The 18,258-nt window shown below is 42.0% G+C and overlaps 1 protein-coding gene across 1 annotated transcript; it reads right to left on the bottom strand.

The window, feature by feature from the left end:
- Positions 1–2,291: 2,291 nt before the first annotated feature.
- Positions 2,292–11,207, bottom strand: LOC100544780 (arylacetamide deacetylase-like 4). The gene is made up of 4 exons (XM_031556688.1): positions 11,037–11,207; positions 6,408–6,624; positions 5,565–5,628; positions 2,292–3,091 (listed from the first exon to the last, which is right to left on the bottom strand). Exons 1-4 carry the CDS (start codon positions 11,205–11,207, stop codon positions 2,320–2,322), a joined length of 1,224 nt encoding a protein of 407 aa, XP_031412548.1. The 3' UTR covers positions 2,292–2,319.
- Between the last annotated feature and the right edge of the window lie 7,051 nt (positions 11,208–18,258).

The following is an 18,258-nucleotide window of genomic DNA, read 5'->3' on the forward strand; positions in this document are numbered from 1 at the left end:
CCTCTATCCACTCTTTGCCACGTTTGGTCTCATACAGCACGCTGATCAAGCAGTGGAGAAAAGCCAAGTGGAAAACTTTAGACAAAAAATGTGCAGAAGTTCAGTGATGATAGTAAGAATCTCAGATTTTGTGAAGGAAAACTGTTATTTTAAGTGAGGTAATCAGATGGGGAAACCTATCATCAAATTTACTTAGGAGAATGGGGTAAGGTGGTTAATCCTTACAGGAGCTGGCCACAGCCTGAGTGGATTCAATGGTCTTTTGGGGTGTTTGGGAGATTTGAGAAACCTACACCGAAAGTTATATTTGGAGGCTCTTCCATTGATTTCTTGAATCTTTGTGTGTATGCTTGTTTCCTTAGTTTTGTGCTGTGTGCAGGATGACAGAAACCAGTGCCCATAATGCTCAAATGCAAAGCCAGCTGTTTAGAGAGGCTGGGCACCAATGGGCAATGTGTCATGTGCAGTGTTGTTGAGGCCTTTGAACTTTTGCTTCAGGTCACTTTGGTTACCAAATTCTCTTGCATCAGAGAGGAGGAGGGACTTGCATTCCAGAAAGTTCAGAAACCACATTTGGGAATCACTAAAAGGACAGTTGTGAAGATGCCACGCATGTAATAAATTGATCCTGAATAAAGATAAGCTGATGACTCCCAGGTTTGACTGAAGTTCATGGAGATATACCCAAGATAACTGTGAGTGTTCTTGTGCAGGTAGCAATACTGATGTGGCAGAGCAGACATCGCCATGGATTAACTGCTCCAGTGCAAGCCAACATTTTGCACTGCTTTTGTAGCAAATCCTGGTGCACTTCTGGCCCAGCTTCTACCAACACATCAACTGGTAAGCCAGCCTTCATGGTCAGCTCAGAAACCAAAATGACTTGCCAATTTCACACCAAGTCCTTGTATCGAAACAAATCCTGTAATCCTCAATCAGCACAACTTTGTAAGCTTCATCACATTGTTTACTCCTGGGAGAATTGTGTTGCTTGAAGAGTAAATTACTAACACCAGCAATAGGAAGAATGGAACCAAATTCCTATTGTGTCCATGGAACACAAAGAAACACCATTTCATTTTGCAGAGAACAAGAATTCACAAGTAACTACTGGTTGCTCCAGAGGTTTCTAAGTACTACTGTGTCACCACATTTAATTAATATGGTGACAGTGTGAAGAATTTAACCCAGCATTTTCTTCCTACTCACAGTTCAGCTGATGGATAAGAAAGATAACGCCCTGCCTTCTTTCCACACTTTTATCTGCATGGCTATTACAAGAGCAAAGTGATTGCATAAGAATGATGAAATGTTTTACAATTCTTAGGCATTGCATGGCCAGCTCTTTTGACATGCTCTGGCACTCAGCCAGGCATCTGCGTTTATAAATGTGGATCTGTCCTAAAAAATAAATCTATCCTAATGTTGCAACTCAAAGGATTCTATGGTCATTATTTTTCCTTTGCTTTGGGCATTAGCAGAAACTTGTCATTCTTGTCATTTTAGTGCTGTTTCTGAATTTAACCTCAAGTTCTCATCTAATAACTGCATTATTAGTTAACAAAAATGATGTCTGTCTCCCTGAATAGAAGCAAATGCCCCTCGGAAAGGAGCTTCACAGATTATAGCTTAGAGGACATTTGGTGATGTTTGTCAGGTTCCACTTGAAATCATTGAACTCTAGAATTGCTTGAGTTGGAAGAGGCCCTGAGAGGCCAAAAGACCCTTCCATGTTGCCACTCTCAGATATTTACATGGAAAGCTCCAACAGCTTTGACTTCTGTGTGCCACCCATTGTGCTGTAAGCTCAGTTCTGCAAGTACACTCCGTTTCCCCCTTCAGGTTTTACAGCCAGGTCCAAACCCATGGGCTGAATATACCTATAATTCAATGGCAATCACTGCTCGTTTCAGGGACTGTGAATGAATCTTTACCCTCCAGAGGCTTTCAGGCTTTCATTTTATCTGTATTCTCATACTGCTTTTGTGTGTGTGATCCGTGTGCATGCATTTATGGTTATTTATGTATTCCAGGCTTTAAAGTGTGTTTTGCTCTATAAATCATGAGCTTTCGTTCTTTGACAAAAGAAGAGAAGAGAAATTCTTAAAACAGAAAAAGAGAAGCAAAACAAGGGTAAAATGTTAGTTAATGGATATAAACAGAAAGGAAGATGGAAACCACATCGTGGTTCCAAGTAGGAGCAACTGAAAGCCAGAAGTCAGCAGATTGCACTATCATAAGTTATCCCTTCTTGATACTGAGTGATTAACTGAAATGCACTCGCTCTGCATAGTAGTTCACTGTATTGAAGGAGACATTTTAACAGCCTTTTATAAAGTTTACAATGTGATCCATTATTTTACTCGCTGAGGGAAAAGAGAAAATGCCATAACCCAAAAAGCACAGCACACCATGGAAGCCATCTTCAATGTGGCACCAGGTCACCTTGATATTGTTGTCTTCCAGCCTCTTCTTGTACAGCAGCCCATCATCCCTGAGCACGTCGTGCTCACAGGTGATAATGCAGGTGTCGGGTAGGCAGCCAACAACAGCATCTTCTGCTAAGAGTGGTGAAAACCTTGTCTCAAACATTTCTTTTGTTTCCTCATGGACCTGGGGGATGTATGAGGCGGGTAATGGTGGCTTGTAGTCCTGTTTAAATTTCTCTGGGATAAGATCTGGATGTATCCATTTCCTGTATCTCAAATTCATGCTCTCAGGAACGTGAGAACCTGCCAAGACAGCTTCCATCAAAGAGAAATCCTTCCTCAGGTACATCAGAATGAAACAGAGCATCCGTTCCAGGGGCAGCAAGGCAGTGGAAGCATTCTTCTGGTGAGACGGCAGGTTGAAGTTCAGGCTTTGGAGGAATGGATAGATCAAGATCTGGGCACGTATCTTTGGGATGTCTGTTCTGTTCACAAGTTCTTGGCAAGTAGTTGTTGCAAAGGTGCCCCCTGCGCTGTCCCCACATACAATGATCCGATCGGGATCCACGCCGTAGTTCTTGGCAGTCTTCAAGAAGTGGATGGTGGCAGTGACACAGTCCAAGCTCTGGGTCGGGTACCTGTGCTCAGGAGCCAAACGGTACCTGGAAGGTATAAAAGACAGCACTTTCTACATGCTTGTGTTACTTGTGTGTCTGTAAATTGCTTTATTCTGGCATAATTTAAGAGCACAGAGGCTTACATAGTGCAGTCCCACCATCCACGTTATACAAACCCACACATTTACTCAATTTGTGGCCTGGGTGTTTGTGCCTGTGATCAAAGTTTGTGCCAGCAGGGCGGTCTGCAGTTTGCAGAATCACAGAATCACAGAATGGCCAGGGTTGGAAAGGACCTCAAGGATCATGAATCTCCAAGCCCTCTGCCACGGGCAGGGCCACCAACCTCCACATCTCATAGCAGCCCAGGCTGCCCAGGGCCCCATCCAACCTGGCCTTGAACACCTCCAGGGATGGATGGGGCATCCACAGCCTCTCTGGGCAGCTGTTCCAGCACCTCACCTCTCTCTCTGTAAAGAATCCAACCTCAATCTCCCCTCTCTCAACTTAAAATCATTTCTCCTTGTCCTGCAGTTATCTACCCTTTCAAAGAGCTGACTCCCCTCCTGTCTGTAGGCTCCCTTTAGGTACTGAAGGCTGCAATGAGGTCACCCTGCAGCCTTCTTTTCTCCAGGCTGAACAAGCCCAGCTCCCTCAGCCTGCCTTCCTAGGGAGGTGCTCCAGTCCCCTGATCATCTTTGTGGCTCTTCTGGACCCTCTCCAACAGCTCTCTGTATTTCCTGTATGGGGGCTCCAGACCTGGATGCAGTGCTGCAGATGGGGCCTCACAAGAGCAGAGCAGAGGGGGACAATCACCTCCCTCTCCCTGCTGGCCACCCCCTTCTGATGGAGCCCAGGATCCCATTTGTTTTCCAAGCTGCAAGAGCACACTGCTGGCTCATGTTCAGTTTTCCATCCATCAGGACCCCCAGGTCCTTCTCTGCAGGGCTGCTCTCAAGGTCCGCTCCTTCCAGTCTATATAAATGCCTGGGATTCCTCCGGCCCAAGTGCCAAACTCTGCACTTTGCTGTGTTGAACCTCATCACGTTCACCCAGGCCCACCTTTCCAGCTTCTCGAGGTCCCTCTGAATGACATCCCTTCCTTCCGCCGTGTCAACCGCACCACTCAGCTTGGTGTCATCAGCAAACTTGCTGAGGGTGCACTTGATTCCGTCATCGATGTCACTGATAAAGATGTTACAGAGCACTGGTCCCAAGACAGAGCCCTGGGGGACCGGCCTCCACCTGGACACAGAGCCATTGGTGACCACCCTCTGTCTGCGGCCTTTCAACCAGTTTCTTATCCATCGAGTGCTCCACCCATCAAATCGACATCCCTCCAATTTGGAGATCAGGATGTGGTGGGGGACCATGTCAAAGGCCTTGCTCAAGTCCAGGTAAATGACATCGGTTCTCCCCTTTGCACTGACTGTGGGTACCATGGATGTACATCCTGCATACCCAAAGGTCCAACTGATTTTTGGATGCTGAGGACACTGATCATCACGTTTACTATTATATTTTATATTATCATATCATCAGTATTTTATTATTATGTATGAGTGTGGTTTTGTATGTTATTATTACACTTTACTGTAATAACAGTGATTTAATAACACTGTGTTATAAAACACCATGCAGTGAATGTACAGTGGTGATGAAATAGCTTCCTGCAGACAATTATTTCATTTATTTTGTTAACTGGGACAAATGGATTACAGGGGAGTGATGATAACATAAGGCTCTCTCTGTTTAGTTCTTAACCAACAATGTATTTTCTTAGATGAAAGAAAGTCATGTCAAAATGAATGAGAGCAAGATGCACCTCCATGGCCATGGCTCTTTATTCTCTGCATTTGTGATCTTTCTGGAGAATATTAGTTGAATAAGGAAAAGAGAAATACAACTGAGGCAGCAATGCAGGCTTTCTCAGTTCATAGAATCATAGAATCATAGAATCACAGAATGGCCTGGGTTGAAAAGGACCACAATGCTCATCCAGTTCCAACCCCCTGCTGTGTGCAGGTCACCAACCAGCAGCCCAGGCTGCCCAGAGCCACATCCAGCCTGGCCTTGGATGCCTGCAGGGATGGGGCATCCACAGCCTCCTTGGGCAACCTGTTCCAGTGCCTCACCACCCTCTGGGTGAAAAACTTCCTCCTCATATCCAGCCTAAAGTTCCCCGTCTCACTTTAAAACCATTCCCCCTTGTCCTATCACCACCCACCCTCCCAAACAGCCGTTCCCCCTCCTGTTTATACGCTCCCTTCAAGTACTGGAAGGCCACAATGAGATCTCCCCAAAGCCTTCTCTTCTCCAAGTTACCCCTGTTAACCTTCCTCTGTTGGCTGAAGTGCACAGTTTCTGCTTTCCACTTAATTAAATCTATGGATTAATAAGTTAAACGTCCTAAGATTGCTTTTGTTATTGATAAACCCAAGTCAGTGTATGTTGTTGTCATGCACATGACTATAAGGACAGACTTTCCTAGAGCTCCGTTTCTTCAAGCTCAACTTACCCAACTGACACCACCACGGAATCAGACTTTTTGGCTATGTGCTGGCATATTCTTTCATGGCTTTCTGAAGAACAAACATGAATGGAATTAATGTCTTTGAATACTTGCAGCAATATCCTCCCTTCTTTCTTGGTGGCATAACACCTCAGTTGAGGTGTGCAGAGATGACCACATAACTATCTCATTAAAGAGTTATAAAACCATTCCACTGTAAGTTAGTGGGCAGGATTATGCCTCTTACAATGTATTTAAAGATGCACTGGGTTTTTCTTCTACTTTAGCTCAGTTTTTATGCATTTAAAAGACTTGGTTTGTTGCCGTTTGCTCAATAATACATTCTACCTTAAATTACAGAACCTAACACCTTTTAATATGTGTTTGTATCTTTTGGAGCTTCTTTGATTACGTTTGCAATTATCTGCTTTCTCTAATCAATTAAACTAAAAAAAGTCAAGCTAATTAAAGGACCTGGGGCACACATTTAAGACCAGGTGCTGTATGCCACTGGGGAAGGGATCCAATGGAGGAATGCAGGAGTTAATAACTTCTGTCACGTTTTCAGACCAAAACGGATGCATTCATTTAGCAGCACCACTTGTTGTAAGGGATATATATATGCCATAAATAGGGCTCTATCCTACAAAGAATAATTTAGATATTCATTAAGGGCAGATTAAAGAACTGGAAAAGTAAAATCAAGCATTGTGTTATGCCTCTCGGTTGCCCAAGCTAAGCCTCCATCACTTCTTAAGTTCAAAATAATTTTTAAAAATATATAATTAATGAGCATGAGGAGTGTAAAAAATAATGATAAAAATCACATTTTCTCTTTCAGTTCCTTACTTATGCTTCCGTACATCCCACATCCTCCATGGAACAAGACAACTCCCCTCCGTTTGCTGGCAGATGGTGATCTTGGGAGGTAGATCCTCACTGGCACCTCACCAAAGTGCAGATCCTTTATGAGGAGCTCTGAAGCCCTCCATGCCCTCAGTCCGTTAGAAAACATCCTTATAAGTACGTGCTTCTTACAGATACCCAAACTTGCTGATCTATTTGCCTAGATATAACAGGAAAAATAAGAAATTAGAATAGAAAATCCAAGCCTTTCCACTCTGTTGGGACCACAGAAGGCCACAAGTGGCCTTTCTCTGTGTTATATTTAGGAGAATTGCATTGGGTGTTTGCTACTCTACAGGATTTTCATTAAAAAAGCTCTGTGATTTCAGCTGTGAAGGTGAAAATGTATATCTTTGTGGTTTGAGATAATGTTGTTTTCAGAAGAACGCTGCAATACTTCTTCCATTGAATGTCCCATGTAAATCCCTTCTTATTTCTGTAATCTAGTTTTATCACACATCAGCAATTTGTTCAGGTGTGCAGTTTAGGTGTCATAAGGTCTAAGCCTCCTTTTCTTGTCCGTGGAGAGAAAGAGGTATCTCTAAAGGACAGTTCCAACTTCAGGTATATTAAGCTATGCTCTGGAAATGGCTGCTCATCACCATTTATTATGAAGGGAGACTGTCCACTCCAGATGGCTCAGCTGAAGGACTGAGATAGAAATGTCCCAACCATGACAGTAACTCAATGGTCTCTGATCACCTCCAGCCACAGGATCAGTGACAACAAGGTTTTACAAAGTCAGTGATGCTTGTAATCAGTAACTCACTCCTTGGTGAGAATGGTTCTGAATCTTATCTCTTGCTCCATCTGTGAAACCTTTATCAAGATCCCACAGGTATTCAGGAAGTGGCTCTTCAGACAGTTTCTTAAATCCAGCAGGGAAAACAAAGTCTGTTTGTTAGGTAAAATGTCTTCTTATCCAAAGCCATTCAATTACTGATAATTGAGATAGATATCCTGAGGATCACACTGGAATCCCCCTTTATTTTGAGAATGGTTTCTAAGTGATACATTTCCTGCTAGGGACAATACTTCTTTTCCTATTAAATGATGACTGAATTAGCATTACAAACGGAATGATGGTAATCATAACAAGCAATTTCCAAATTGTGTTGTTCTCTTCTGAGCAACAGAATTATACAGGTATGTACTGTATCAATGCCTCATCAACTAATGGCCAGCTGTGCTTTTGTAACTTAATGTTTCTGACTTCTGCTTTTTCTTTGTTTTTTTGTTGAAGTGACAATTTTGGGATGGTTGATGTTAACACAATTGCTGCTCTCTGTTTATTTAATCTCATCTGCACTTTCTAACATCCCTGTTTTTTTAACAGAGCCTTCAACTGACAAGTATTAATATTATATATGATAAATTTGGTATCAGAACATTCTATGTAAATATCCTCTTTCCTTTCCTTATCCTAGGAGCTCCTGGCATCACAGACACATCTTCAATTTTAAGGAAAAGAACTGTCATAAAGAAGAATGGGGAATTTGGTATGTTATTCAATTTTCCACTGAAAAACTTTTTCTTGATAAATAACAACAAAATACTTCAGAAACAGTAACAGTACATTCAAAATGTAGGAGGTATGGCTATTTCTAGATATATATGATTGTATTAGTAGGTGAACATATTATGTAAGCCAGGTTCTAAAATGTGTGATTGTATGAGAAAAGGAGAACCCAAACCAGCATGCAATAATTTGAAAAACTGTTTGCTCAAATGCCTAAATTCTGGCACAGGCTTCTGTATACATTGAACATCACCTGGTGACCAGATTTTTACTTTTCAACTAATTAAGAAATCACATATGAAATAAGAAAAAACACTCAGTTTCACCACCGTGGACTTGGAGAGTCCATTTGACAGTCACTCTCTCTTACTCATCTTGAAGCATTATGCTTTGCCAACCAAAATGATTATCAGAGCTTTATATCACAGTATGATATGCATAGTCTGAATGCAGATCTGTAGGAATGGATTAACACAGAAGCTATGTTGTGAGCTGGTAGGCTTTCTCTCATCTTTTCTTTCTGAGATGTTCATTGATTTCTTCAAGAAAGCACGTACACAGATGCAGCTGGAGCATCATATGTATGACACCTCTGCTCCAGAAGATAGATGCTTAACTGCTGATCCATCTAAGGGATGCCTCAAATAAGTTCAACAAAAAGGCAGAAGACTGGGCTATGCTACAATAAAAAGGAGGGCTTTCTTGCAACATATATGGCAGGGAACACAAAAGGAGATGTCACTGGCACAACAACAGCAACATTCATCAGAACTAGCAGGATATTCTCATTGCACATTACCTCCAGGGACAGGGACCCCAGCACCTCCCTGGGCAGCCCATTCCAATGCCCAACTACCCGTTCTGTGATGCAGTTCTTCCTGCTACCTGATCTAAACCTTATCTGGTGCAAATGGAAGCCTTTTTTCCCCACCTTTCTCTAGAAAGTGGGAGAGTAAAATATATTGAAATTGGTGGTTCAAGAAATAATTGAGGATAACAGCATAAACTTTGAATAAGCTGTCATCATATAGATTAGTGAGTTTCTTTCCCATTGTGGAGCAAAATTAAACTTTACATTATAACCCAGTTGTTGCATAGTGAAGCTACTCACACATTGGTACAACTGCCTGCCAAATGGGTCAGAATTAGTGGCCTTCAAAGGACAGCAGGAATGGGACAAGGGATGCACAAAGCAGTTCCTCACCATACATTGACCAATGCCCAGCCAGTCCCAGACAACAGCTCCCCCCTAGGTCAGCTCCCTTCAGTTTTATAGCTTTTCTCACTACATCATAGGGTATGGAAAACCCCTTTGGCCAGTTTGGGGCAGCTGCTCTGGTTCTGTCCTCTCCCAGCTCTGTGGGATCCCCAGCTGCCTCGCTGGCAGGACAGTATGAGAAGCTGAAAAAATAAAACATTCTTGGCTCTGTGCAGCACTGCTCAGCAACAGCTAAAACATCGACGTGCTATCAACACTGTTCTTCTAAAGCCAAAGCATAGCATCATACCAGACATTATGAAGAAAATCAACTCTGTCCCAGCTGAAACCAGCTTGTAGAAGCAGCTTCAGTAAAGAGAGTCATCTGAAAGAATCCTTTCATCAAACCAAGTACAGAAACATAGAGGACCTAATAACATTCAGTCATTTAATTGTATTATGCTTATATATAGCTTAACATGAGGAGCAGTCTGAAATATGTAAGGACAGCAACTCTTCCTTCACAGGCTGTGTAGATAGGTACACATGGCATAAGCCATTGGAGGATGAGAGATCTGGTTTGGTGAAAGCATGTAGATTTAAGCAACCCATGTAAATCTTTGATTGTATCACCCCAAATGACTTTTCAGGATTACTGTACATTACATATAATTTGAGGATGACAGAACACTGCTGCTTGAGATGAACCCCATACAAACACTGATGAAATCATGAAATCACTCTGTTTTTCCTACAGACTTCCATTTGATATAGAATCATGGAATCTTTTAGGTTGGAAGAGACCTGTATGATCACCAAGTCTGACCATAAATCAAGTCCAGGCATAGTGGTATCTGCCAAACATGTGATAAGGCTTAGGTTGATCTTGTCTTATATTTGAAAATGTCTTGGGCAAGAGCTGTTTCTTACTCTGCTGGCACAGTCTAGTTTACAAGTAAATAAATAAGAAGTAGTAACAGCTCTAGTGACTGAACTTACATTGATCAGGACGTTAGATTAGGGCCACAAAAATGATTCAGGGATGGAACACTTCTCCTACAAGGACAGGCTGAGAGCTGGGGGCAGTGCAGCCTGGAGATGGGAAGGCTCTGCGGAGAGCTGAGAGCGGCCTGCTGGTATCTAAAGGGGCAGTAAGAAACGAGGGGACAGACTCTTCAGCAGTACCTGTGTTGATAGGAAATGGTTTCCAACTAAAGAAGGGAGATTTAGGTTGGATTTAAGGAAAAAGTCTTTTATGTTGAGCCACTGGCACAGGTTGCCCAGAGAGGTGGTGCAGACACCCAAGGTCAGGCTGGAGGGGCTCTGAGCACCTGATGGAGCTGTGGGTGTCCCTGCTCATAGCAGGGGGTTGGACATGACAGCCTTTAGGGTCCCTTCCAACTCTAAGGATTCTATGATTCTATGATTAGATTACCTCCAATATACATGATTCTAGGTTAATTCATTAAGACATAGTAGTTTAGTCACTGCAGAAATAAGAACAGAATCATGAGTACGACAATTACTACAGGTAGATAAAAATTTAGGAAATTACCTCAAATAGATCAGAGTGCCCTGGGATACAGAAGGTTCATTTATCAGGTCTTCAGCCCTTCTGTTTTTCACTGGACCGATCATTTCATCACAAAAGGCAATCAAGTTACAATTAAATCTCAGTATTTAAAAGATCTCACCTCATGTAGGCAGCTTTTATGGACAGTATTAAAATACCAAACTTGTGTTACCATACGATTCCCATTACACACAGCTGCAATATTTAAATGCTATGTTCATAATTCTACTCACATTTTCCCTTTCCTGAAAATCACAGTATCACAGAGCATGATAAACTCACCAGAATTTCAATCATAGTAAAAAGCCAATTATAGAAGCTGAGCTTTGATGGCTGGTCAACTTCAGGAGGAATTTTTGCCTTGAAGGAATGATAAGAAGCTTCAATTAAAACCGGTAATAAAAAAGCAAGTAGAATTCCTGCTATTAATGTCAGAGCGTAAAATAATTCCATTTTTCTTTGGAGAGTGGAGTGATTTTGTAGTGAACTGTTTGATACAATTCTGACAATATTTATATCCTCCAGACTGACCCAACAGAGAAGTTGTTAGCATACCAAACTTCCTCCACCCTCCACCTACAGATCAGGCCGCCGGATGCTAGCGACGTGCAAACATCCGGCAGTGCCAGCTATTACAGCTTTATTTAGCCTGGCCAAAGTAATGCCTGCAGTACATACATCAAGATATGTCACTACCCTGTGCATTCCCAAATTGCAAATGGACTTTAGTTTTCGGCTGGTTTAGTTGTATTCTGATTTATGGGTCTGAATGACCTGTTTGTTTATTCGTTCGCTCACTGCCATTATGAGGCACCATAGAGCACACCAAGAAGCTCTGGGAATACTTTAGGGTGCTCTTGAGTACACTGGGCTGTCCTTGGAGACCTCTAGAGCATTCTGGAGAACCTCTGGTACATCCTAGAGCACGCTGGACAGCTCCAGGAGTCTTGTAGGGTGCCCTAGAGTACTCTGGGCCAGGACATCCTAGAACACACTGAGGAGAACTCTAGGAGTACTAGAAGCTCTAGGAGTACTATGGTTCCCTAGAGGAGCCCTTGGAGGCCTCTAGGGCACAGAAACTTCTATGGTGGTATTCCCTCAGAGTATGGGTTCTTGACTGAAAAAGTGAGTCATTTCTAGCTGTTCTTATGCCTACGGAAGAAGATGAAATGTACCTACCTAGAAAAAACTCGTTTACACAATATGTGTCTCTTCTTAAGGGAAATAGGGAGAAATCTTTATGTGAATAAGTGAATAGGTTGAAAAAATCTTCAGCTATGTGGACTGAGGGTAAACAGATTGAGTCATAAGAGAGAAACTACTGGTGATGAGAGTGATTAGACTGGATTCTTATGTGAATAGGTCTAATTTAACCTTAGTGGAATTCAACAAGCACAGCTATTCGAACTATGCGGTTCAAAATCCTCAAAATAAAATAAAATAAAGGTGTTAAGCATAAGAAATCCATATAAGAAAGTCATAACAGAATTCTCAGCTTAACTCAGCAGGACTGGAACGTGATCACAGTATGCATCCTTCCAAAACTAACCCAAGTTATTTGACTAAGCTGAGGATTCATTGATCCCTTCCATCACTGTGAGGTGTAGCACGCTTGACTTAGCCCCTCCACCCACTTAGTCATCCAGACCTGTGGAGGTATGTCAATTTTAATGATTTAAACAGACAAATAAAATCATAAAGCAAAAAATTAATTTCTGGGAAATACGTAATTAATATAACTAATCTGCCCTAAAATTAATAGCTTCTAAGTTCTGAACCAGGACTTTTAGAGCAGCAGCCAACCATTAGAGAGACTGGAGGAGTAGTGGGCATCCTACAAAGAGTTATTCATGGACTTTGGGACTGGTTGCTTTGGGGGAATTATTTTTTATCAAATGGTGTTGGACAATGGTTAATTGGAGGACAGAGATGGTTGTTCTGTAAAAGCATCTCTGTTGATTTATTCTACAGGTGAGCTGCTAGCAAATAACTGGATCAGTGCATGCTATGGTTATAACTGATGTTTCTTCCTCCAGAGATTCAGCTAATCCTATCCTTGTGATAGCTGGCATTGGTGCACATGGGCATTGATAAGAGTGCAGAAGGCCCTATAAGGTTTAACTGGCTTTTGGAAGCCCTGGGTTGTTTACCCCATGTGTCATTTGTTCCCATGTTCACTTCCAAAACTGCTGTTCACTTAAAAATATTAGTGGTAGCAATTTGAGGGGGTAATGGCAGTGATTCAGCAAGGATGGGCAAATTGGCTTTCTGCTAACAGTGCTTGAAACTTTCAGATGAGTTATTAAAAAATCCAGCTAATCCTTGTAGAAATCATCATCACTGATCTAGTGGTGGGCAACCCTGCCCATGGCAGGGGGTTGGAAGTAGGTGGTCTTTAAGGTCACCTCCAACCTAAGCCATTCTATGATTCTGTGAAAAGTTTAGTGGGTTAAGCTCAAGAAGGGAAGGTTTAGATTAGATGTCAGGGGGAAGTTTGTCAGAGAAGGAGTGGTGAGGTGCTGGAACAGCTGCCCAGAGAGGCTGTGGATCCCCTGTCCTTGGAGGTGTTCAGAGCCAGGTTGGATGGAGCCCTGGGCAGCCTGGTCTAATACCAGATCTGGAGGTTGGTGGTCCTGTGGCAGAGGGGTTGGAACTTGATGATCCTTGGGGTCCCTCCCAACCCAAGCCTTCTATGATTCTATGATTCTGAATGTCTGAATGAACACAGTGTCATCCCTCTGTGCCTTTTGCCTTAGTCCAGCTGTATCTCTCTAGAGATCTTATTTTCCCATAATTTGATTTGCAATGTGATCTTACTTCCCTATATTCCTAAAGCGGACACATTCTCACCTTCCAGCCAAAAGCATTTTCCATTGATGATTATTTTCTTCTTCATATGTTCTACTGAACCACTGGCTTTGGAAAGAAATCATAACCACTTTTAATGAGAATGTTTAAAGAAGTCGTTGTTCATAAGGACTCAAAGAAGATTACATCTACAAACTTATCCCTTAGCTAGTTTACAAGCTTCCAGTGCAAACTTTTTCAAGAATAAACCTATTGTTCAGTTTTTGTCTGAATCCATATCATATTGGTTTAGTCAGATTTCACTTCAGACTCTTGAAACAATAAACTCCTTCTCTAATTTTAGTTGCCTTAAGGGCTTAATTCTTCACCATTTCTTGTGTGTTAGAGGTTTTGTCAGGACTGAGGGATTAATGAGAGGGTCTGGCAAGTCCTGAGTGATGTAAAGGTGAGGCAAATGTACAGAACAAAACGTATGTGAGTTAATCAGTTTAACACTGCACAGCCACTCCATTCCTGGACATCAGGGCAGCCTCTTGTAGGGGTCAACCAGCCCACGACAGGAATTTGAAACTGGATGATCTTCAGAGTCCCCTCCAACTTAAGCCATTCTATGATTCTTTGATGATTCTATGACTCCTGCCAATGTATTTCTCCCTGTTCTCTCTTTCAATATGAGGACACAAGCTAATAGGCTGAAATGGCTTTGGCTTCTAATTAAACCAAGGTGAGAAAAAAGACAGGCAGTTATTACAAATTGTAAAATCTAATATGCAAAAACACAACTAAGCAATTGAAAGAAATAGCACATCCTTGATGTGAATTCCTGATAGCATCTACAAGCACTCTGAATGTTCTTCTTACAAAGGCATTTGTTTTTATGCATTTTGGATTTAGAAAGGCTGTATCATCTAAGTGATCTTAGAAGTCTTTTCCAACCTTAATGATTCTGTGGCTCTATTAGGGGCATGGTTTTGTGGTCAATACTCGTGGTAGGTGGACAGTTGGACTTGATGATCTTAGAGCTCTTTTCCACCCATAATGAGTGAGTCTGTGGTTCTTCTGTTCTATCTAGAACTTAGGCTCACTCAGTAAAGGGTTTGCTGTATCTTTATTCATAATGCTGATTTGCTGTGAGACCCTGGGAAAGCAGATTTCCAAATGTAGGTTTTCACACAAGGCAGGACACAGACTGCTTTCTGTCAAGGCTAGAAGCTGAACAGAAACCTGGTCCCTGTGAGCTTAGTCCATGGCAAAACTCCACTTACAAGGCAACAATATCAGACTTTTAATACTTAATAGCATATAGAAGGACAGTGTGAAATCATAGGACCACTGGGACACATTTCAAATGGAAAATGTGAACTCAAGGGAAGAATGAAATCAAGAAGCACAAAAATACAGCTCTTGCTTTATCCAAAGCTGACAGCAGTACTTCATATAACAAAAACCAGATCGTCTTGGCCAAGGAGTTTCATTTTTAAAAAGAGGCTTAGTTTTAATCTCTGCCTGTGATGGATTGTCCATGGTTAAGAACCTGCATGGATGTAAAAAATTGGTACTACTGGACACCTTAGTAATGCAGATTTTCCATATTTAAGATTTTTCCGTATTTAAGGCTTCCCTGGGCCTCTTTATAGAACCAGAAAAGTTCATTCTGCAAAAAATGGACCTTTCTTTATGGAAGTGTGCAGGTAAAAGTTGCTTTTTCACTGCTGTTTATTCCTTCAGGAGCAGGGAAGTAAGGAAAAGTGTGTTCCTATGACTCTCATTGAAAACATTGCTAAGTTTCAATTATTGTAGGCTATTAACCTGCCTTTAAATTAGCTTATCTAAATATGAACTGCAGGTTTAGCTTTAAGCTGGTGCTGTTGCAGTTAGGCACTCGTGATTAAATATTCAGAAAACATAAAATCATAGAGTGGTTAGGATCTTAAAACCCATCCAGTTCCAACCCCTGCCATGGGCTGGGTTGCCATGAATGCATCTTTCAAGCTATGGTCCCAGGAATGAGTCGTTCTAAATTTAAGCCTAATAATTCACAGTAGATTCATCACAGTGCGTTACAGCCCAATGTTTCTGTTAAGAAGCACAAACCCAACCACTGACAAACAGAAGTAGAAAAGTGAGTTACCACTGAGATGTGCAGCACGACGGCCTTCTTGTGCAAAAATGGAACCAAACTTAGTTTAAAATGCCATGAAAATGGCTCAACCCAAGTGATTGTGGGGTTTTGCAATTTGTACATTGTTGGGAGTGAATGCTCACAAGAGAAATAGTTCAGTGCTGTGCAGCTATCTGACATGCAGCATTAATTCTGGCACTAAGTGATGGCGTCAGCAATTGATGCAATTCTGCAATATTAACAGGCCTGCTTATGGAAAGCTGCAGTGCAATGGGGAAGGACTTCTGAGTAGGAACATGGAAGAGATCATCAGGAACAACTGCTGTGATGTGACAGACCCTCATTTTCACCAACCAAGGTACGTACGAAGGCACTGACTGAAAGCAATTAGAGTGACCAAACCTAAATGAAAGCATGGTTTGGGTTTCACTAAAAAGAGATGAGCTTTTTAAACAGAGGCACACATTGGATTTGTTGAGGAGATGGTCTGGAAAAAGATCTCATGCCAAACAGCGTGTCATGGTTACCAGGCAATAATGAGGTGAAATCCCAGAATACTCTTTTGCCACTTTTCAGAATGGAACTGCAATCCAAAGGGACAAACCTCAGTACATGCAGAACTCAGTACATGCAGCATTTAAAGCTATCTGATTTTTCACTTCAGTCAGGTGAATTTCAAAATGAGTTGCATGTATTTCACCAGGTTTATTGCAGACAAGAAGCACGAACTCCAGTTTTGCTGTATTACCTCCATTTCTTGCTCTTGGTGCACAGTGTATGAGCTTCTGGTTGCAACTGCTTTGAGGTGAAAGCAAAGCAAAGCAGTTAAACAGTGAAAGAGTTCATACATTCACTGAAATCTGAAAGTGACGTTAGGAAAATAAAAATACTTCATTTTAAGTATGTAGCTGTGTCTTTTGGCTCCAGCTGCATGTTTGCACAATATTCATCCATAATGAATGGAAGAAAAAAAAAAAACAACCAGCCATTTTTAATACATTTCAGAATATTATTTACTGGGGAAGCAGATAAATACTCACAGGACTAGTTCCACTGGCATTAAAGGACTTGTGAACATTTCAAAGAATCAAAAAATCAGCCTTGCTTGAACTTCATATCCCTTCATTTTTAACACTGCTCCTTATTTCTATACCAAAAGTTGTTATATTTGTTACCAGTCCAGACACTGAGTCATTCCTCTTTAAGCCAGACACTGGGCTCTCTGTGTAATTTCTCTCTCCCCTTCAGAGTTTCTGGACTGAGAGGAAAGCTGTAATGCCAGGTGCCTCCCCCAGCTCCATTTCTAACTGTAAAAACACACAGAAGTGCTCAGTGCTGCCAAGCAGCCATGGAAATTCTCACAGCTCTGGTTATTTCAGATGCAGCTATGTTAGGGGATACCTGGTTTTGAACAAGCTCTGCAGACTGCAGTTGCAATGGCTCAACTTATTCTCCCTAGAAGCCCCTCTCCTGGTCCCATATGATGAGGCTGTGACCATCATTTGACTTACTTCATGAAAGGAAAACTGGCATTTAAAGGTAAGAACTCTGCAAGCTTCTCTCTTAATCTTATTTTTTTCTGGAAACCTTTGTGGAAGTTTTTGCAATGCTGAAGTTGAAGGGATTTAGATATTGTTCATGTTCAGTGTTGATAGAACCATAAGTGATACAAGTTTGAATGTGGGAGGCACCAAAAATTCAGTCCTTATTTTTGCCACCAAATAACCCTTGAACCACATGGCTGCTTTGAGCTGTGGTTTCAAGAACGTGCTCGATAATGAAGCATAAAATCAGGTTTATTTTCAAAGGGATTTGGCTCCCCAGCTCACTGCTATTGGCTGTGTAATACAACTTCACTGCCTGTGTGTGGATGCTTTTAGACTCATGCAGTTCCATTGCAGTGGTCCTTTAGTAAACTGTAGGGGAAATTAAGCTTGAGAACATCCTTCAGTTTTGTCATTTGGATCCTTTCAGTGTCCGAAGAAGGGCTATAAGGAAGAAGGAGACAGAGTCTTTAGCAGAGTCTGTTGTGATAGGACAAGGGGAAATGGTTTCCGACTAAAAGAAGGGAGATTTAGGTGAGTATAAGAAGTTTTTTACAGTGAGGGCAGTGAGGCAATGCACAGGCTGCCCAGAGAGGTGGTGCAGGCACCCAAGGTCAGGGAATGGGGCTCTGAGCACTGATGGAGCTGTGGGTGTCCCTGCTCAGTGCAGGGGTTGGACCTGATGGCCTTGGGGGTTCCTTCCAACTCCATTCCATGATTTTTCAGTACTTAGTTCTTACCACTAGATGGCTTCCCAGGATAGTGGATGTAGATTGAGAATTCGCCTCTGGGGTTGGCTTCATTTTGGCACGCTCTTATTAACAGCACACTCATCAAAACCAGTACGACTGATCCAGCAGTGTGAAGTTGACATCACTGAACATCTTCTGGCACCGTGTAAACTTTAAATTTCAGATTATGATGGTGCTGCCACAATTGGTAATGCGGGGTGAGCAGCCCTGAGTTCAAAGGTGGAGAGGCCCTGGCACTGCTGCCTGGAGAAGTGATGGATGCCCCATCCCTGGAGGTG

Source organism: Meleagris gallopavo, chromosome 23 (genome assembly GCF_000146605.3).
Source record: "Meleagris gallopavo isolate NT-WF06-2002-E0010 breed Aviagen turkey brand Nicholas breeding stock chromosome 23, Turkey_5.1, whole genome shotgun sequence".
NCBI lineage: Eukaryota > Metazoa > Chordata > Aves > Galliformes > Phasianidae > Meleagris > Meleagris gallopavo.